We start from the raw sequence: 22,817 nt of genomic DNA, 5'->3' as shown, positions 1-22,817 counted from the left end.
TTAAACATGATATCGTTTTGTATATTTATCGCATGTTCAGAATTTTGTACCATTTTTACCAAAATTGTTGCAAGTGTCTTTCATGGTTTTTCACATCTGCATCTAATCTTGAATATAATATGCTTTAGTTTAACTTAAGTTTTAATGGTCCAATAGGTAGTAGAAAATCAAATTATAAGATACGTTCAAAGTTTGCTTAATGGGTTAATATCCCCCACCCCCCCCCCCCCACCCTCCACATACAAAAAAAGCATTCCGCAGACACCCATAATATTCATTTTCAATATTTTATTATTTTACCGCTCTACTTTTGACAAATCTAACCCCCAAATAGAGGCGCAAAGGCATCCCTAAAATAAAATGCTTGGATATGTTTGCATGTGATTCTTTTATGACATAAAGAGTTATTGGATGTCATCACACTTTTCCTTACGATAAATTACATAATATCTTCCTTAATACGAGAAAAATTTGTAATTGTTGTAAAAAATACAAAATATTATGCAAACATAACTTTTTCGGTACTACGTCAAACCCTAGATACGTCAAACAATAGATGCGACAAACGCTAGACAGACAAACAGTAGACAGACAAACCCTAGATACGACATACGCTAGATACGACAAACACTAGAATGCGACAAACGCTAGAATATGACAAACACTAGATTTTTTCTAAAGGCGACAAACAATAGATACGACAAACGTTAGAATTAATCCTATTATATAAAGTAATCCGCTTTTTCTTGTCTGTAGCAAAGGATCTCACTAACCGCTATACCGATATGTTACTTCTTTGCAGTGAAGCTTCATATGTGTCCAGGGAAAGTTTTTAACTAATTTTGTGGAGGGTATCTCCCCCTCCCCCCCCCCAAAAAAAAATATTTTTTTTATTTTCAAAACTTAAAATGCAAATAAAATAAGAACTGATATGGTTCTTCTTTAAAGTGAAGCTTCATATAGGTCCAGAAGGATTTTTATAATTTTATGGAATTTAAATTATTCAAGTAGTGCCTGTGGTAGGGGTTTGTAGAGGGGTGACACAACATCTCCATTTAAATTATTAATGCCTGCCTTTCCTTTTTTCACCCCCAGATGGCCCCAGATGAATCGCTGCACTGATTCAAAGACAAGGACATTAACATATGTAAGTAGTGCAGCAACATTAAAGCAATATTTTTTCTCTCATAAAATATCGCTCATCCTAAGTGTATATAACTCCGCCCATTAATATCTCCCTTTGATGTTTAAACAAAGCAACTGTAAAAGACTTTATACAAACACGTTATTTAAAAATAATCATCTTTAAATTACTAAAATTCTTTGTCTCTTTCATTATATTAGACTTAATTTAATAAACGTTCTTTGATGTATCTTAAAAACTGTTAATGACTATAAATACAAAAAATAACACATGCTGGATTATTTTTAACTAAATTGCAAAATCACTTTTTCATTTTCATTGTTATATCACATTTTCTGCAGGGAAGGGACAATGATAGCAAAGCGAGAGGGAAATTGGGCCGTTTCGTAAACTAGTCCCCTAAGTTTTATAAGAACATTTTCTTAATCGTTGGCGAAACAACTTTGGTTACTTTAATGAATTATAATTGGTTGGTTTAATAAGTTGAATGTTTTAACGTTCCAACCACTTTTTTTGCTGTAGGGGCTGTACATAGATTTTTACGGCCATTATCTTATCCCATTAGATCTCTGCATTAATAAAAATATAAATTTAGTATTTATGAACGAAAAAATGTTTGAACATTTTATAAGTTTAAATTTTAGCGTATGTCGCTTCTAGTGTTTGTCGCACTTTAAAAATTCTACTGTTTGTCGCGAAATGGCAAATTCTACTGTTTGTCGTAGTCTAGTGTTTGACGTATCTATTGTTTGTCTGTCTAGCGTTTAACGCATCTACTGTTTGTCTGTCTAGCGTTTGTCGCATCTACTGTTTGACGTATCTAGTGTTTGACGTAGTACCAACTTTTTCATAGTGACTGTCAGACAGTACAACAGTTAAGAATAAGTATTTATCGCATCATATTTAAACAGCTTTCCGCAGATATCATAATGTAAAATTATAAGATTAAATCCAGTTTTGTTAGACCCGAGGGGCCAAAGGCCCGTGCTAACAAATCTGGTATTATTTTTATGGTTTTTATTTTTATATATGAGCGAAAAATTGTGTGCTATACATGATTTTTCTGTTCTAATCCAGCGAATATTTATCGGTTTCGAAGCTATACCGGAAAGAAATTTATGCAATATTTTAGAGAACTAAAAAAACGTGGTAATATTATAATAAACCTTCACTTTCTTGATATACTCCCTAAAAAAGCCAAGGGGCGTGTCAAGTCAAAAAAAATCCCTGGCAAAAACCCTGTGCATACCACTAATTATAACATAGAGCAAACTCATATAATGTTGCTTATTATAGAAAGCAAGCTCCTGATATCTCAACTTCCATTGCTGTTGATTTTGACGTTCCTTAGGTCTGTCTACTATGAACTATGTTTATTTTTTCACCTTTGGGTGTTATGACCGTTATTGGCCTACTCTAGTTGTTAGAATAAAAGTAAAGTAGATCACCACTTTGCAAAAGAATAAGTTTGTATTGGTGAAAATATTGCATGATGATAGTTTTATGTGGTGCGGGACATATTTCTAGGTTTTTTTTCAGGGATTAAGTAAAGTAGATGAAATCAATTATACAGATTTCAGAAAAATAGGTTAAAAAGTAAAAACAAGATCCCTTTAAAGCCTACCTACTGCCTATACTGCTTTAAAATATTTCTTAATTTCAGATTATTTTTCGTGATTTTTTTTAGGGGGGGGGGGGAGGCAACGCTTCGTAGTAAAGATGACCCCTTAAATATTATATTAGATTTATTTTGCTTGTTGCTATACATTATTCCTGCCACCCACATTCTAAAAAAAATCCACTGGGTGTAAAAATATAGGGTCCCAGTAACTGTCATCAAAAGATAAATTTTTTTAAGAAGGTGGTTAAGTAGAAATCATATAATCAAGAGAAGTAGTTCAAGTAAATTGGTCGATATTTATTAACATTTGTCCTACCATTATGATTTTTTATTAAACATTAAAACTTTTTTGCAAAATCTAATTGAATTATTGTTTGCAGTTTACAGAAAGATATACATGTATATTGTATAAGCTATCTTTTTCTGAATTTTTTTCTCATGATGCTAGATATTTTTTTATTTTCTATCCCTAATCCCAAATGTATTGTACATAAATATTTCTTGCATTTATTAAATAATACAAAAACAACATTTTTTTGCATTAATTTCTAAAAACTTATCGCATTATTATATGATTACTTTAGCATGATCTGATAATTATATCAACAAAAACGGTAATATCATTTGTGAATTTTAAATGTGATTTTAAGTCTTAGTTTGTAACTTTTTGTTTATCTGAGTTTAAAGCAAAGTAAGACTTATATAAAATCTAATTTTAGCAAACTTTGAATCTTTAATGTTTCAAAATTGATGGAAAAAATATCAATGAATCCAGTGACGTAGAGAAATCGATATATTATTACTTGGATGTTGCACTAGATTTTCATGTACTCTGATAATCTGATATCCACCTTCTGTATCACACACCCTCCCCTACCTAAATTGACGACAAATTTTTCCCTGTCAATATCCACGTATTTTACATCCAATCGTGCAGATTTTGCTAGGGGAATGCGCGAAGCGCACCCAAAACCTCTTGTAAATTGGCGCACGAAGCGTAAAATTTTTATACACTCTCTCTATTTAACATTTTTATCCTTTTTCATATTTGTATGTTGTGGCCTCATACGTCCCTGTTTACACTTTGTCCGCTTATAAACTGGTTAGAATGCTAGGAAGTTAAGAATATGCTGTACGAATTTTTTATGAGAAAAAGAATCTGTTGTAATCAACAAAAAAAGTTTTAAGTTATTATATATTATTAATCAAAAAGGCATGTAAATAAATAACTAAATTATTTCTTTCCCATAATTATTACAATTGTTAATTCAAATATTCTTTTTAAGTCACATTTGATATAAATTTTTGTATTGAATATTTCAATTAAATTTTAAGAAATTATAATAAACATATTTTTCGGGGGCAATAAAATATAAACAAAGTCATAAAATCAAAAATATAAGACACAGATTTAGTTAAAATTACTATAACAATAAACAACATAAATCCTAATCAGTTATGCCCGGGTAACCACTATATGTAAAGATATAAAGATAAATGTCAACGCAATGTATTTATATAAATTTCAAAATTCTAACTCTTTTTTAATTTGTCCATGGTCAGTTTTGAATTTAGTTGTTTTTCCTATGACATGACACATTCAATATTTATATAAAAATTTCAGATTCTTCAAGTAATAAAAACTAAGAGTTTCTACAAACCAACAATTTTAATGCAATATATAATTAGCCCTTTAGCCATCCTATTATATAAAGTAGTAAGCGTCTTTTGTCTGTCCCGAAGGATCTCCCGAACCGCTGAACCGATAAGGTTCTCCTTTACAGTGGGGCTTCTTACAGGTCCTAAATTGGTTTTAGGCTATTTCATTTCTATAAATAAGCCTGGTTATTGTTCTAGGCTATTTAGGTATACAATAGGTCCGGTGATTATTAATATGACCTTTCGGAAAAACACAAAGAGAGACCACCAAACAAACAACCTGCCTCTCTTATAAAGGATTGAATCTATCTTTCGTAAAACTTGTAAATATCCTATCTGCTGTATTATGTAAACACAGCAAGTAAGGCTAAAATGCATCCTCTCACAAGGTTAAAATATTGACACATTTTTCAAAGTTCTCTATGGCACTGACAACAAATTTAAACAATTCTTGACTATAGATTTTTGGTATCGAAGCTACGTTATAATTCATATGCCATGTGGTCTTTTCTTAAAGAACATTTTTATCAAATAGTTCAAGGGGCATTCGAGAGGGGTTAAAAGTTCTGTAGTAAAATATACAGGGGTCTCTGTTTACAACTTTAAATCAAACAAACATTAGCAAATTTCTGCGTACGTGCCCCAATGATAAATGTACCTTTACTATTTAACTAGATCTTTTTTCACCTAAGAATGTTTATTTTCTATTATTTTACCTTTTCCTTCAAGTCTTTAAATGTAGGTTGTTGAATTTTGAGTAGCCTTATTTTGCATGTACATAAATTGTATAGTGTTTAATCCAGTATGGCTTCAAAACAGATTAATATTCGCTGGATTAGAACCGGTTCTCAGCAAAACTGAAAAATCATATATAGCATCGTATTACAGACAATTTTCCACGAATATTTCAATTAAAATCATAAAATTAATATCGGTTTTGATAGCCCGGGCCTTTGGCCCCTCGGTTCTAACAAAACTGGTTTAAATCTTATAATTTTTCATTTTAATGTCCGCGGAAATCTGTCTATAATACGATTTGATAAATTACTATTACATGCATTGTAAAAATAAATAATTACTAATTATGTAATCTTCTTGCCTTAAAAGTAATAAGACAATTTCCAAATATTAACAACAAAACTTATTTTGCATTAGTCCACCTTTTTCTTACAAAACATGTTTATTGCACTTTATTATTACATTTTTGTTCGGGACTTTTCAGGGAGGGAGGAGACTATGGACTTTAAATTATACTGATACCAAAAGTTTTATTTATTATTTGTTGACTTAAAAACTTTGGGTGCTTTTACCTATTAAATCTTGATTGGTTGGTTCAAACTTGCGGTATCAAAATTTTTAAACCAATCATTTTAATTTATACAGTAGGAGTAATTTTGTTTTTTTATCATTGGGTATGTACATCAATTAATCGTCCATTGTCTTAACCCTTAAGATCCCTGGGACTTTTTGTCATTAAAGTTTCTTTAATTGCATGCCTATTTATTCATTTATTGTTTTAATGATTCTAAAAAAATTGTACCAATTTCACTCAAAAAGTTTATTTTCTACAACTAAAGGGACAGGTACATTGGTTTTAATATGTATATTAGGAAGCTTTTTTTGACATACAATACATATTACCAATGATAGGCCAATACACAGACTAAAATTCCAATGGTAATTGAACAATTATAGTTCAGTATTACGTTATTTTTATAGGCGCTGTAGAAAGCTTTGAAATTGTGTTATGAAAAGAAAATACAGAAAATGTGGTATGCGGCAGCTTTGGACCATGCAGAAACCAAGACATTATAGTGATGCTACGCACCTAGCTAAATCCTGTTATTCTACAATTTCAAAGCCACCTGAAAATATGTCAGATAACGGTACTGATTTCATCTCTCAGTTGTCCTGCAAATGGAGGGAGGGGTGTTACCCCTCCCCCTCCCATCTTAAGCACCGGAACCTTCCCCTTCAACCACCAAGTTATCAGCACCACCTCAACCCTGAGGATAAAGGATCTAAACCTGCCCTCACCTAATATAATCACCCCCACACAGACTGTTGTTGTCACAAGTAATCATCAAACCTTCCCTCTTTAGTACCCAGACCTACCACTCAACCCCTCTATGCTTATCTACCTATTGTGCTGCTCCATGGGCTATCCTGCCTGCCCCAGACAGGGATAGCCATCTACCTAACCATTGCAATTATCTATGTTTTACTGTATGATTTATCTTTAACTATCTTTATTCCTAATCCATATGTATTTATATTATGGTTAACTGTATCCTTAATTCCCCCCACCCTTTCCAGGGATGGGGGACCATGATTGCCCAAACTGACTATTGTATATGTATTACAATGCTTTTATGTTATGATTATTTATTCCTATCCATTGTAGTTAATGTTTGTTGTATATAGCTTTAGTATCCTTTAAACCTCCAATAAAGTGACAACTGAAATAGATGTTGATTCTTGTCTAGTGAATGCTAGAGAAGCGTAGCTTCTCTATAGTAAGGTGTCCACGTCTGTTCACACTGCCGTAGTCTTTATTCGAACTCTGGTGTCTGCCATTTACCCTAGGCGGATACCACAACTTTTGGTGACAGCTGTGTGAGATTACGGCGAACCACAAGTGTAGAGCAGACGCGCAGCTGAGGCTAAGGTACTCCCAGCAGTGAAACTGGCAAAACTGACACAAGCAACCTGAATTACCCACCCTGGACAGCAAGTCTAACTCTGCATCCGGCAGTTGTGGAAGTGAAACTGGACGAAGAACCGCGAGAAGCGCCGACATCTAACGGAGAATTGAGCGCTCAAAAGGCTGAAACAGGCCTGCGGACCGGCTGAAACAAGCCAAATAAGTGTAAACGGCTGAAAATAGGCCAATTTTACTGCAAGAGATAGCAGGATCCGAACCAGTGGCGCTAGCAGGACGGGACATTCCCTGCCGCCATCAGCTGGATTTGGATAAGCGGCGCTAGCAGGACGGGACATTCCCTGCCGCCGATAGGCTGAAACACGCCACATAGCTGCAAGCGGCGCTAGCAGGACGGGACATTCCCTGCCGCCGATAGGCTGAAACACGCCACATAGCTGCAAGCTGCGAGCCAACATACGAGTGTAGTGCACCAGAACAGAGAAAAACTACGTCAACTCCAAGTATCCTGAGAGGCTACAACGCAGCCACCCATCTAGAAAAACAGATATTATGTTACATTGCAGGGATTACCACCCTGGTGTGATGGCTAAACAATAGATTTATGAGCAAAGCTTGGCAAACAAATTGTTGTGTTGTGATAAATCTAAGAATAGAACAGGCTTGGATTTATTGTGTATTGTGATAACAGCTAAAAATAGAACAGAGTTGGTAAACAAATCTGTTATGCAATTGTGATAAGGACAAAAATAGAAGCTAGATGTAATATAATAAAGACCCTGATATACAATCAAATCACCTCAAGCCTATAGCACAACAACAATACACCCCTTATTCCAAGGGAAAGGGAGGAGCCCCTCTCCATTGAAGGCAAATACAATCAGGGTGATATAATAGATAAGCCTAGGATTAAGAAGAAAAGGCACTATTACACCAGCACACAGTTACCTCCCTCCCTCACAGGGGAAACGGACGGAGTTACCCCCGTCCCCTCACGCGCTTCCCCCTTCCTACCCACACTAGACTAAGTCCGTCTGTAGTGTGGGGCTAGCGATCGGACACACAGAGCGCCATTCACGGGTAGCGCAACAGAGTGCGGAAAATATCATAAATCCAACGGACGAAGCGGACCAATGAGAGAGCGAGTTGAGGGGTGAGAGCGCGTTTTCCCCGTGTGCGCGGATTTGACGGTGCGGACGCGCGTTGCAAGGACAGGAGATTTCACGCACACACACACACACACCCACACAGGAGAGGGGCCACTCTATAGCATACAACAGAGATATTTTTTTAGGAGAAAAAAAAAACTTGCAAGCTCCTCCCTCCCTGTCTACAGTGTGATAAGGAAAACTAAACCAGTTCCTTAAAACCGCTCAGACCCTCAACATCTTCCTAGCCTGCCAACCCTACTTCAAAGCTGAATGGTTAGTGAAACAAATATATGTATATATAAATACCCAAGTGATAAATAAGGTTGTTTTTTTTGTATCATGGGTCCAAGTAAGTGAATACTAACCTCACCAAACAACACTGGAAACTGATATGGTAACTGAACGAAAGTACGCCCACCCTGTGGACATTGACTGTGGACACTGACTTGCTGCCCCACACTGGGCAGTGGTGGTGTGTACCTGGACCATCGACCTTCATAGTTGTGAACTATATACAGAGGAAGCGTGATTTTTTTTGGAGCAAGGAGGAAAAGCTAGCTAGCTCTGGGGATATTCCTATACACGTATATATATATATATGGGCGTGTAGCCATGTATATATATAGATAGCCTACCTATCCATATATCTACTAGCGGATACGCTCCTAGAGACATCTGTGGATACCTAACATATTCCCTGTTACCTTTAAGCTAAGATCCGCTGGTTACCACAGAAATCAAGAGCTATACTGGAAAGGAGAACAACTCAGGCTCAACAGTTAAACCAGACGCTGGCACCAACAGACCAACCCCCTACTACTTATCATGGGGGCGTGCCAGCCACAGAAACTCTTGAGCCAGGAGGACCGAGCCTACGGCTACGTGGACTACCACCCTAATTACACAGCTATAGTATTTATACTAGGGGTGAGCCGGCTCGAACCTCCTTGCGGTGCGGCTACTCTACTCTGCTCCTATATCTACAAGATACTGCTTCTGTTATTATTTTGGCCTACTGTGTTGAGTACAGTGAACATCAAACACATGCCAGGTCACAGACCCCTGGTCCCTGAGATGCCCTTGTCTGGAAGGGTGACTGAATGTCCGCTGCACAGCTCCTGTTCAGTTGGTGCTCAACGTACGAGAAATAGCAATACTGGACTGGGGATTGCTGAACCTGTAGGTGTCCTCCTGGGGGTGTTGAACGATGCAACTGAGCCTAATGAGAAGGTGACAAGCTTCAGAAACTTAGTGGCCAGCCCCAAGATGGACACTACTACCAGAACTGAGACTCCAAAGGGGCCCAGCCCTAGGGCCAGTACCACCTGTCTCTGGGGTGGAAAGGTCCTCCCTGGCACTGGCCTCACCAATCTGGAGGATGGGGAGCTGTCCCAGGGGAATAGGCCCTTCACCCAGATGCCCGACGCGTACCTGGGGGTGGGGGAGCCGCCACCCAAGCCTCCCTGGGAGCCCCCAGGCATGGAACGACTGGGGACCGGCCTAAGGATGGGGACTGGTGACCTGCTGCGGTGGAAGACTTTACCCAGCACGGAGGGAGCAGGGTTGACCAGCAGCAGTGAGGCTGTCCCCCCACACTCCAAGACCAGATGCCGCTACTTTGTTGAACCACTGCACATGTCCCAGCCAAGTTCCCCCATGCTGCTGAAGATGGAGGCCCACCAGGATGCAGAGCTCAAACTAGGGAAGTCAATAAGAAGGCCACCCCCTGCCAAAACCAGAACCACCGCAGGGGCTCCCCACCAGCAGCTGACGGAGCCTGGCAGGGACGCAATACCAGCTGGCAACTCTGGCCCAACTCAGGTGGCTACCAACAGTCTGCTGACAGTCCGGAATACAGTTCAGGCTACCACCAGTATGGCATCTTCTGGGCCTTGCTGGTCCACCTGTGGGTACCTGTCCACACACTGGCCACAGGTACCCCCCAGAGATCATAGCCCCCTTTCCGACTGGCACCATCAACGGCCTTTGCTACCAACTACCTGGCATACCCAGAGGCAGGATCCCTCATGTGGAGAAGCACCTGCAGAAGCTAAGGCCGAGGCTGGCCTCGCCACCCAGGGGAGGAGAGCCGCTGTTGGATGGAAGGAACCTGTGTGTATGGGGAGGAGGCTGAATGTAACCAAGGAGCCACCACAAGCAGCCCAGCACCGCCTGACCCCTAGTAGGGGAGACCCTGTTTGTCAGCTGGTGCCCCAACTGGAGGAGGAGAGACCTGGCAGGTTGATACACCCTGGGGAAGCCGGCCTGATGGGACCCAGCTGGACGAAGGGGCGCTGCCGCTTCAGCGGCCACACAGCCGCCAAGTGTAGAACCGGTTGGGACCAAGCAATGAAGAAACACCAGGCCGCCCAACAACCTGCATGCAACCAGTCTGCCACCCAGGTCCACCTGGAGGGAGATGCCCAGCCGTCACCCCAACTAGCTGCCGCCGCTGGGGCCGCGGCTACCCAGGAGTCTGTGGCTCAGATTGGGACCATAGTGGCCAGGATCAACGTGCTGGGAGGAGCGGCTGAACCCAACCGGGTTGGCCTGGACCTCAGCCTCAATCACAGGGGACCGGTGTCCGTAACCCCTGTCACCCCCAGCAAGAGCCGAGGGGCGCTACCCAGCGAGTCTGAGTCGATGTATGGGACGCCAACCGGCGTCGCCACCTGGAAGGAACGAGAGGTGCTTCCCTGCACCACCAAGCTGATGTCTGGGGCGACAACCGTCGCCGCCACCTGTGAAGACTGGGGGGTGCTATCCAGCGCCCCACGCTGGTGCCTGGGGCGACAACCGTCGCCGCCACCGAGAGACCTGGACCCCTGTGAAGACTGGGGGGTGCTATCCAGCGCCCCCACACTGGTGCCTGGGGCGACAACCGTCGCCGCCACCGAGATACCTGGACCCTGGAATGAGCCCGCAGCCCCAGAGGAAGGGGTGACACCCGTCACCCCCAGCCAGCCAGAGCCCCCAGCCAGCAGGGAGAGTCCAGCTGTCCCTCACCCTCAACTGCATCCAGCTGTCTACCTCCCTCAACCAAGCCAGGGTAATTGTATTGCACTGGTGTACCAGGAAGTTTGGGCTGGGCCAAACTTGCCTGCGCTCCCTGCATCTGCCCCAGGAGCCAGGATATCAGCCATTACCAGCCAAACTGAAGAAGCTTTGACCGCTGCCTGGGGAGTAACACAACTAGATGTGCCAAGTGCCGAGCCTAACCATAGAAGTAGAGGATCCCCAACAAGTATGTCTACCCAAGATGGAGACAATGTGCCTGGACCCCTTCAGGCTAGGGGAGGAAATCCGGAGCCTTGTGCCTCCAGTCTACCAGCAGCAGTGGCCGTGGATGGGCCTGTCTCCCAGCCAACTAGAGCGGAGCCACCCTCGCAGATCCAAGACAGCCTCCGGCATAAGGGATGGACTGTTACCGTCCCCTACCCCACAGGTCTGACTGCCATGCACCCCCCTGCCAATGTCCAGGATGAGCCTGAGGGAGGCAACGCTCCTACAGTATGGCAACCACCACCTGCCCGCGTTGACAGAGACCCTGGAAGCCGAATGAACCTGACCAGCCCCGAGGGCGAAGAAACTGCGCCTGCATCCAGTAGCCAGCCTGCCAGCAGCAAGGTGACCAACACGATGGAGACCACCAGCCCAGTGGAGAAACCTGAAGGGGTGTATACCAGGCGGCTGTTGGTCCAAGCCCCCTCATGTGCTGTGCCACCCCTGGAGGTTGCCAGGGTGGCCTCAGAGGTACACATCCAACGGCCAGAACATCCAACAGGACCAGCTACTCCAGCAGATACAGTAGATTCCGTTCGACCAGGGGAGGGCTGGAGTCCACCACCAGTCAGCAGCTGGTATCCTGGCGGACCCATTCCACAAGGACAACACACTGAAGGCCGCAACCACTGTCGGAAGTCTGGCGGTGCAGACAACCCCCTCCAGCCTTCCGAGGGGAGAGTTGTGGTATGCGGCAGCTTTGGACCATGCAGAAACCAAGACATTATAGTGATGCTACGCACCTAGCTAAATCCTGTTATTCTACAATTTCAAAGCCACCTGAAAATATGTCAGATAACGGTACTGATTTCATCTCTCAGTTGTCCTGCAAATGGAGGGAGGGGTGTTACCCCTCCCCCTCCCATCTTAAGCACCGGAACCTTCCCCTTCAACCACCAAGTTATCAGCACCACCTCAACCCTGAGGATAAAGGATCTAAACCTGCCCTCACCTAATATAATCACCCCCACACAGACTGTTGTTGTCACAAGTAATCATCAAACCTTCCCTCTTTAGTACCCAGACCTACCACTCAACCCCTCTATGCTTATCTACCTATTGTGCTGCTCCATGGGCTATCCTGCCTGCCCCAGACAGGGATAGCCATCTACCTAACCATTGCAATTATCTATGTTTTACTGTATGATTTATCTTTAACTATCTTTATTCCTAATCCATATGTATTTATATTATGGTTAACTGTATCCTTAATTCCCCCCACCCTTTCCAGGGATGGGGGACCATGATTGCCCAAACTGACTATTGTATATGTATTACAATGCTTTTATGTTATGATTATTTATTCCTATCCATTGTAGTTAATGTTTGTTGTATATAGCTTTAGTATCCTTTAAACCTCCAATAAAGTGACAACTGAAATAGATGTTGATTCTTGTCTAGTGAATGCTAGAGAAGCGTAGCTTCTCTATAGTAAGGTGTCCACGTCTGTTCACACTGCCGTAGTCTTTATTCGAACTCTGGTGTCTGCCATTTACCCTAGGCGGATACCACAAAAACACTTCATTTTACATGAAGAATCTAAGATAATAAGAATCCCATTGTGTTTTAAATGATATATTTCATCTTGAGGAAAATACCATACATAAATAGCTAAAATTGTACATGCACAATACAAAATTAAATAATGTTTTTGTTCTAATAGCTACATTTTGATAAAATTAATGTTATTATCATCATGTTTAACTTATCTATGATTCATCTAATAAGAAGAATTTATGGTACTACTCCATAAACAACATAATATTGTCTTCCTTCTTGGTACTACTCCACAGGAAGCATCAGGTTGTTGTAAAATTGTTTCATCCAGCTATGGTACTGCTCCATTGACCAGACATCCTCCATGGTACTACTCCATGGGCATCTATAGTACTATTCTATAGGCATCCATAGTACTACTCTATGGGAAAATATGCATAAATTATAAAAATGCAGCTTCAGCACACAAAACAGAACTCCTCTTCTGCAGTATGAAGTACTTTCTCAGAATAACTTTGCAGACAAATCCACAGATGTCCAAAAACTTGCTATGGCTGGGAAAATTTACATTTTTACAGTGTCATTAATATCTGTTTCTTTGTTACAACACCCAGTTTATTGTAATAAGATCCATGGGTAACCCTGACCAAGGTTCAAAAGGTAAAATTAATTACCCCTTCCCCCATTCTTCTTCTTAATTAAGATTAGCCATGGGGGTGGGCTTAGAGAAACTGCATAGCAGGAGTTGCAACCGAAAAAGGGGTGGTGAATTTCTCCAATTTCTTCCCCTTTGCTCTTCTTCTTTTCCACTCTGGCTTCTATTTCAAGACAGCTAGTATCAACGGTCAAAGTGTTGAATTTCACTAGGAGGGTGGTGAGGGTTAATGGGTTCAGATGTGTGAATACATTTAAAAACCGAATTTTTTCACTGTCTCTTTGATGGTTGAGAGGTTACTTCTTGGTATATAATAATTTGATGACAATATCTGCACACATTTTGGAAAATGGGAGCACTTTTATTAGCCCGTATAAATATCAATTGAGCTAAAAGTGCCGCAGCTAGCTGAAAAAAATTCAGCTGTGCACCCGCACAGAGCATGCGTCTCTGAGGACCTCTCTCCACGACGTCTAGATTACAACTGATAAGAATCCCATTATAGTGCCGATGAAAAGGAGATAAATTTAAAAACTTTTGGCCGAAGTATCCCGAATGACGTCAATTAGGAATAATACTTCTAATACTTCGGCCAAAAGTTTTTAATTTATCAACAAAAAAAAAGATATAATACACTTATTTCTTTAAAAAGCATGACTTTACCGGATTTTTCTACAAAAAAAATGTAATAATTATGAATTTTGCATTATAAAGTTTTTGCAATTATGTTATAGATTATTGTATCATGAATGAGTGATCTATAATTGTTCATTTAGGATTATTAAGTAAATGAAATCATAGTAGGCTAGATTAACAATCGCATCATTGTATCATAATTATTATGTTTTTGTGTTTTAATCATAAGCATATGATACCATAATTATTATTTTTGGTTTAGTTCTACCTCCTTTAATAAATCACTAGCGACTAGCTCCTAGAGGCCTCTAGTGACGACACTGAAGGAAACTTTTTTGGTGGGGAGGAGGGGCAACTCTCTCTAAAATAGCTATAAACGTTATCAGGATCTATGAGAAGCGACACTGTAAAGAAGAACCGTATAGGTTCAGTGATTAGCGAGAGAAAAGACCTTACTTCTTAGTATATTAGGATAGATGTGCGGTAGTGAGGTCTGCTTTTCCATTTTTGTATCCTTTTTGAGGCTGTCTCTCCATAGTTAAAAGCTTTAACCATTATGTATTGTGTATGATATATTTTGTGTGTAGTATAACTACATAGGTATACCTATCTCAAGAAAGTCTAATCTAATCACCAGGGATCGGCAGCCGCGCATGTTAGCCTCAGAGAAATAAACCTTTTACAAATCAGTTTGAAGTCCAAACTTGACTCAAATAGGGCAATCCCTCTTTTAAAAATATGTTTCAAACATCCAAACGGGTTTTTATTTGAGACTTACTCGCGGCTGTCGAGCCCTTCTAATCACACATGGGAATACCTTATTAAAAATATAAGTTATCCTAACTTAACCTAACCTAACTGTTTAGAATGTGGAGAGGTGTACGCAGGATCTTTCAGAATTGTTGGCGGGGATGACACACAGTTTGGCGGTCATCCTTGGATGGTAAGTTACAAAGTGAATAGTAGCTTTCATAATAATGCGTAAAATTCTGATCAAGCTTCTGGTCAAATGCACATATTTAGTCTAACTGTTCTCAATGTTAACCAAACGCATAGTATAATTAAACTTATATTTAAAAATAGTTGGACCTCATAAGCGCATTTGACTGGAATCTTACTCACAACTTTATGCAATATTGTGAAAGCTACAATTTCCTTTGTCAACCTAGATTTCATATAACATAAGTTATTATATTGACCTCAAAACAACTCACTATTTGATTGCACACATTTTGTCTAAAAATTCTAATTTTACATGATAATGTGTTGCGCCTTTATTGGGTCAAGGCATTCCCCCTAGAGAATAGGACCGAAGCAGCTAGCAATAATATATTCGTTTTAAGAATGATTCATATTGCTTTTAAGTCATCAGAGCGACTAAAATAGATAGGACCTCCAAACAAAGGTCTTACAATAAAATAAAATGTTGTAGTTTTAAAGTCCTTTCGCTTTAACCACCTCCTGATTTATTATTCTAATAATTCTTCTTAAAATTGATTTTTTAGACTAAAAGATGTATATTATAATTATACTCAATTTTCATATACTTATAATAAAGTGAGCTCTGTAGCGGGCTAAAATACCGATCTCCCTCATCCCCCGTTTTTACCCCATCCTCTTTCCTGCTACTGGATAAACATACCGACCACTTAACGCGAGAAGAAATTTCAACCTAAATTGGCGACAATTTTTCTCCTGTTATATCATCCACGTATATTCTACATCCATTTTTAGGCTGCTATAATCAAGGAGAGTCTACTTTCTAAAAGAATTTCTTGTGGTGGAGCTCTGATTAGTGAGAGATGGGTTATCACAGCGGCTCATTGTGTTTACAGGTAGTATGGCTGTACTCATTTTGGCTAGGGTCATCCTTGTTTTATATAAACTAATGCTTTTATTTTTGGATCTTTGGCTTCTTACTTAATGGTGGTGTGCTGGGTTGATTATATTCCCGACAACCCTAAAACCTATAGGGGTAGCCGTTTACGAGTTCTAACTGGAAAAGTAAAATTACACATATATCCAGCTGCTTCAGTATAAAATATCAACGATATGATACAAGAATGAAAATGAAAGAAACAGTGAATTGTTACACATTATGAAAATAATAAATTGTAAACTTTTTGTTAAATATAATTCAAATTTGAAGGGAATAAAATTATTATAGAGATGCATTGCAACTACAACTTATCTAAAAACAAACAATGATAATATTGTCCATAACAAGCGCAGCATAAACCGGCAACATTTGTTGATTAACCTACATGATATATAAGTAAGAGATTTTTAGTTAAAAATTATCAGTAAGGTACGCTTTTTATACCACTAGTATTTCAATAAATCATTTTTGTTATAGAGATGATAACTTTCACGGCTGCCAAGCCCTGCTTAAATTTTCAAAATTCCGTCAACATTCGTGTAAGGAAAATAAGTTGTTAGTTCTCGTATATGCTCGGAAGGACATGTACTTCATACAGAGAAGCTACGTTGTTACAAAAAAAAACTACAGGAAAAGACGAGACAGTTTTGCTTTAGACGGAAGTTGAGGCAAAATCTATTCTTAGAAAAATGTGTTTAGTCTGATAGTTTAACATTCTACCAACTTACAGTTTTATAAATTTCAAAGTTTGTTTTTTAAAGTTTAATCATAATAATAACAAGGATGATAACTTTTATATAAGGGAATATCAGACAAACATACAAACAAACATTAACAAATCTAGAGTTAGCTCGCTTAATATTGAACATAATACAGAAGTAAGCGTATATTAGTGTCCAATAAAAAATTACGCCATACAATAAAAATGACCGTGAAAAGCAAGTATACAATTTAGCATTGGTCAATTACAATGTATACTGGCCTATCATTGGTCATTTGTATTGTATGACGTGTTTTTTTATTGAACACTATATGCTGTTTCTATAGAAGTTTGAACGAAAATTCAGATTTAACCCCAAAATTTCTTAAATATAGGTTATGATATAGGTCCTTCGCTTTTAACATTGTATCTAATCATCTTAAGAATTAATGATCAAAAAATGACTATATTTTTAGCACTGATATAAGCAGAATGAAAGTTCGCCTTGGAGAATGGAACGTTAGAGCTCAAAATGAAAGGTAAAATCATTATTTGTAAAAACTTATGAGCTATGGTTTGTTTTAGTTTTTAGGTATGTCAACTTGACTTGGTTATTTAATTTAATACATGCTGTTATTTCAATTTTACTAGAAAATATATTTTTTATATTTTGTAGATTACCCCATGAAGATTTCCAGATAGATTCCAAGTATGTACATCCAGATTACAGTCCCTCCGATTTTAGGTAATTTTAAACACTCCCCATAGACATTCTCGGCTGGAGAAGTAAAGGGTTGTTCACCCACTCAATCATTAAAACGTAGCGGGACAAAGTGTCTCAAAAATCAGATGAGAGGGAGGTGAGAGGAACATGATAATCTGGTGTAATATCCAAGTAATAATAAATCCATTATTAGTTTTTATTAATGATCTTTATATGACTTTTTATTCCATTTACGTGTGTTATGGCCGTATTTTGTCTTGTTTTTAAACTGTTTGTTTTTTTTATGCTGGAATTTATGCAGATTTCTTTCAACTTCTTAGCATATTTTTCTTGTTTTCACAAAATGTTTAAAATAATTATTTTGCAGGAATGATATTGCCCTGGTGAGGCTAGGAGATGATGTCGTCTTTAAAGAACATATTTTACCTGTTTGTTTACCAGGATTCAGGTATACACAATTTTATACAAGGATGCCAACATCCATATACAAGAAATTAGACAAACAAAACTTTAGAGTACCAGCATATTAATTTATTAGAAACGAATTTGATACTTCTTAACCTGGCTCTTTGTAGTTTTAACGATTTGGGCCTACATAGTACATATATGGTGTCCCTGTTTTTTTTAAACTGTTTTTTTTAAACGCTTATTACTCCCTTGATATTTGAGCTATCTTCGTAAAATAAAAAGTATTTGGCAGCAAACTACTGACCATTTAATGATATAGTGATGAAAAATCCGCAAAATTAACACACAAAAAATCTACAAGGTAATACATAAAAGGCTGATTTTAGTGAATATAAGACTAATCCACAAGAAAAATATGTCTTGGTTAACTTTTAAAGCAGCTGGTGGTCAAACGGTGGATCATAAAGACTTACTCCAAACATTATAAGAACTGGCATTGTAGTCTAATTAAAAAATCTGGTATATTTCAGGTTCTTGTATGCATTTAAAGCGAGCTCAAATGAAAAATTAACAAAGAAGATCAATATTATGCCTATTTTTACATATTGTTCACTTATATAACACTTCAGATTCTTAAATATTGAGAATTTCTAGTATGCCATTTAAAGATTGTTCTATGTTTGTGCTTAGAAAGTCTGAGCGACCAGCAGTTTAGACCCAAACTAATCTTAAAGTTTACAAAGCAAATATTTTCTTGTGGGTTAGTCTAAATTCAATAATATGAACCTCTTATGTAATACCTCGTAGATTTTTTCCTGTTTATTTTGTGGATTTTTCATCATTACCCTATAAAATGGTCAGTAGTAGGCTGTAGGAGTAATAAGCGTTTAAAAAAAAACAGTTTACGTGGGACACCCTGTAGAAGAATGGAAGAATTTTATATTAAAATTGTCCAAATATAGGTGGCTCGATGTGGGCTTATAACATTATACAATTTATTCGTTTTTGAAGATTATTAAGATCGAAACTCGATAATCCATATTTTAGACAACAGTTTGTTGGTCACTATGCCTCAGTGATTGGATGGGGTAGGACACAACACGGGGTGGCGAAGACTCCCTCCCTGTTGCAGGAGGTCAAGGTTCAGGTCATCTCTGCAGAGAAGTGCCAGTCATGGTTTACCTCTGCTCACAGGTAAAATTGAATTATTATAGAAGCAAGGGGTTGTAGGATAGTGTCAACACCCCCATTACAATTAAAATTGATGAAGCCTTCTTTCCCCTCTGTCCATCCCCTAAAGGCTCACACCCCCTGACAAACCTTATAGTAACAACCTTTTATGTGATATGTTAAAAAAATGCTAATAAATTAATTGAGTTCTCCGTTTTATGGAAGCTTAACATAAATCATTTGATGGTTTTACGCTATTCTTTCTATTTCAAGTTGATATGGTTTTGGGCCTTTTTTAGAATTCGGAGCCAATAGATGCTAGAGTTGCAACAATTATAAGTTAAGAACTGTAGACCATTTCTTTTTCAGTTCCTAAAATTTGAATATGTGATAACTGCAAGTATTTTAAAAACCTGCATTTTATTGATTAATACAGCCACTTTTTATTAAAATAAATATCATTTATAATATTTCAGGAAAGAAAAGATTTACCCCGAAAACTTCTTATGTGCCGGATATGAGGATGGAGGCAAGGACAGTTGTCAGGTACAATTAGTTCTCTTTAGATAAAAAAAAGCTGCAAAATTTGTCTGGTTACAATTTTTTCATAATAAAAGAGAAGTTTTGTACCAACCCTCTTACCACCCTACATGCATGAGCGTGAAGAAAAGGGGTGTATATACCCCCCTAAAAATATTTGCCCATCTACATTCTACACCTCTATTGATACTCCTACAACATATTACATTTGTCACGATGTCTGTCTCACAGGAGAAAAAATCAAATTTTAAATATTGTAAAAGGTGTCAAATTAAACTTTGGGGGTTGTAGAGTTTTCATACAACAGTCCGGTGTAATTAGATTGGTACCTTTTCATTAAACATTTGCATAAAATCTTTTCTCGTATTCATTCGAATCCGGTGGATAGGAACCGGTTCTCATCCATACGAAAAAACTATGTCTAGCATCGCATTATATCCAGTTTTCTACGAATATAGAAATGTACAATCACAAGATTAAAACTAGTTTTTTTAGCCGGTGCCTTCGGCACCAGGGGGATAAAAAAACTAGTTTTAATATTATAATTGTACATTCTATATCCGCGGAAAGCCGTTTATAATACGATACGAGAAATAACTATTCTAATCATGTCAAAAAGCATTAAAAGACGTCAAAAAATTTTCTCATTTAGGTTTGAAACTTTTATTTTCAGGGAGATAGTGGAAGTCCACTAGTGTTGCCCATCAATGGTAGATATCAGGTCATTGGACTTGTCAGTTGGGGTATTGGATGTGCCAGGTGATTTTTAATTTGGTTTGATACAGGGAGCAAGGGAACATTCGACTGATACCCAAAGTTTTATTAATACGCTCTGTGAATCGTTGGTATAATACTATTTTAATTAAATCTGAGTTCAAACAATATTAAATTATTTTTCAATCAATAATCTTAATCTACAGAATAGTAATTTTGTTGTTAATCATTGTGGATATAACTTTCATTGTCTCATCCCTTAAGATCCCTTTGTTTAATATGAAGTAAAAAATCTCTTATAACACTTAAATAACTTAGACACAAAACAGGAATTGCATTTCCAGTATGGCTTCGAAACCGATTAATATCCGCTGGATTACAACGATTCAAAGCAATACTGAAATATTATGTCTAGCATTGTATTATATCCAATTTTCCACTAAAATTAAGATAGAAATCATAAAATTATTACCTGTTTTGATAGACTGGGCCTACGGCTCCTCATGGCTTACAAAACTGTATTTGAATCATTTAATACCTGGAAAAGCTGTGTATAATACGAGGTGATAAATAAGTTATAAAAATCCAACCTATTAAAAATATTTATGCTGTATTAATTCATGATAATATTTATTTCAGAGCTCATTTACCAGGAGTGTACACAAATATTGCCATGTACATTGACTGGGTTGCTGAAACATTGTACTAAAACACTACAAAGCTGACAAAGTTGTGCAAAATAAAGTACAAGGTACAAATAAAGCAGTTTTTGAGAAAGAAAAAAAAACATTTCAGTTGGTAAATTGACAAACTCTTCCCAGTTAAAGCCATTTAAGTGATGTAGAAGTTTTTTTAAAAGTTTTACTTTTTTGAATGAAAGTAAATCTACAAATCCATGAGTTCTCAGAAATTTTGAAACAAAAACTAGAAGAGAAGATAAAAAAAAACTGTTAATTTTATTTAAAACTGTAAAGTTAAATAACACTATTCTAAGCATTGTTTGAATTCCTTTTTTGTGGAGTAAAGAGCAAGAGATGATGACTCTCATCATGATTTTGGTAAATTAAATTTAATGTGTCATTTCATCTAATATTGTACAAATACATATGTGTCAATTCATGTCAAAGACAAATAAGATTTATCTTAAAAATGATTTTTGAAGAAAAATTTTTTTTTTGAAGTAGTAGATCTTTCTTTTCTATACTAAATAGAAATATTGACTATTGTAAGGAGGTTTTTTATCCAAAATTACCTATAATGATATGAAAACTTGCCTATCTTTAAAGCTAAATGACTGAGTGACATTTGTTTTTCATCCATGTTTTGTTTTTGTTTTGTCATGTTGGTTATCTAATTTATGTAATCATTATTATAAAATTCAGATATGTGAAGTTTTCAATAAACTTTTTAATGGTATACCTTTTTATTAACATGAAGTGTAATACATAAAACTTTCAAAATTTCTAAACCCAGATTAAAGTTCAATATGTTAACTTTTTAGTTATTTGGCTTGAGTAAGAGTTGCAATGAATACTTTATATATTGTAATGAATTTTTCATCCTTTACATATAATTAAAATGCAATAAATACCATCTAAAGTTATGCTTTTGAAAGAGCCATACTTGTTAATTTTTATTGTTACCGTATAATCATAATATTGGCATTTTTGTAAATAGAGATGTAATATAACATATAACTGTAAAATATAAGGTCTTGATGATTCAATATAACTGCATATTTGTTTTTGTTTTACAAAATCTCTCAGACCTGTCATTTTTACACTTGTTTGCATTCAGAATTGTTTTTATGTATTTATTTTACTAAAACTAAAATTACATTTGTTTTGTTATTAATTACAATGTAATAAATTTATTCTCCCAATTGAAACTTTAATGACAATTTATAGAATTTTGCTTAATTGCTAGAAAAAGTTGTAACAAAAGTTTCATTTGTTTGAATAAACTTTATACAGTTTACAATTAAAATGTTATTTTTTACAATACTTTTATATTATAGTTATCATTTTAAATTATTTGTTATTATAAATCTATTTTTGTTAGAATGAAATAAACTTAGTTTTTAGGTGAATGTTTTTATTAATTAGAAAATTATTTTTATATAATTTTTAGGAAATAAAAATATTAATATTACAATTGTACTATTGTTGCTATAAATAATTGTGGAATAGTGGGATTTTTTTTATTATGTAAATGTACTAAAGAATAAAGAACTATTTACTTTTTTCTCAGACAGTGCTGAAGGGGAGGGTAGTCAACCCTTCAAATATATTTTAAATGATTAAATAAGGAAAAAAATATTTGTTTACTTGATATTTTTAGTTTCTAACCCCATATAAAATAGCCTGAAACCTGTG

The 22,817-nt window shown here is 37.2% G+C and overlaps 1 protein-coding gene across 1 annotated transcript in view; it reads left to right on the top strand.

Moving 5' to 3' along the window:
- Positions 1 to 22,531, top strand: part of LOC145326377 (uncharacterized) — a 68,059-nt gene extending 45,528 nt beyond the window's left edge. The window contains exons 16-24 of the mRNA XM_080169697.1: positions 15,174 to 15,250; positions 16,042 to 16,142; positions 17,363 to 17,425; positions 17,563 to 17,631; positions 17,978 to 18,058; positions 19,066 to 19,212; positions 19,665 to 19,734; positions 20,402 to 20,487; positions 21,082 to 22,531. Coding sequence (XP_080025823.1) covers positions 15,174 to 15,250; positions 16,042 to 16,142; positions 17,363 to 17,425; positions 17,563 to 17,631; positions 17,978 to 18,058; positions 19,066 to 19,212; positions 19,665 to 19,734; positions 20,402 to 20,487; positions 21,082 to 21,151 — 764 coding nt within the window. The 3' untranslated portion in view covers positions 21,152 to 22,531. The remainder of the gene's footprint in view (positions 1 to 15,173; positions 15,251 to 16,041; positions 16,143 to 17,362; positions 17,426 to 17,562; positions 17,632 to 17,977; positions 18,059 to 19,065; positions 19,213 to 19,664; positions 19,735 to 20,401; positions 20,488 to 21,081) is intronic.
- Positions 22,532 to 22,817: the final 286 nt, after the last annotated feature.

This window comes from Acartia tonsa, chromosome 8 (assembly GCF_053477335.1).
Source record: "Acartia tonsa isolate MP-2025a chromosome 8, ASM5347733v1, whole genome shotgun sequence".
NCBI classification, from domain to species: Eukaryota; Metazoa; Arthropoda; class Copepoda; order Calanoida; family Acartiidae; genus Acartia; species Acartia tonsa.
The sequence above is the reverse complement of the archived record's forward strand: the minus strand, read 5'-3'. Positions and strand labels throughout refer to the sequence as shown.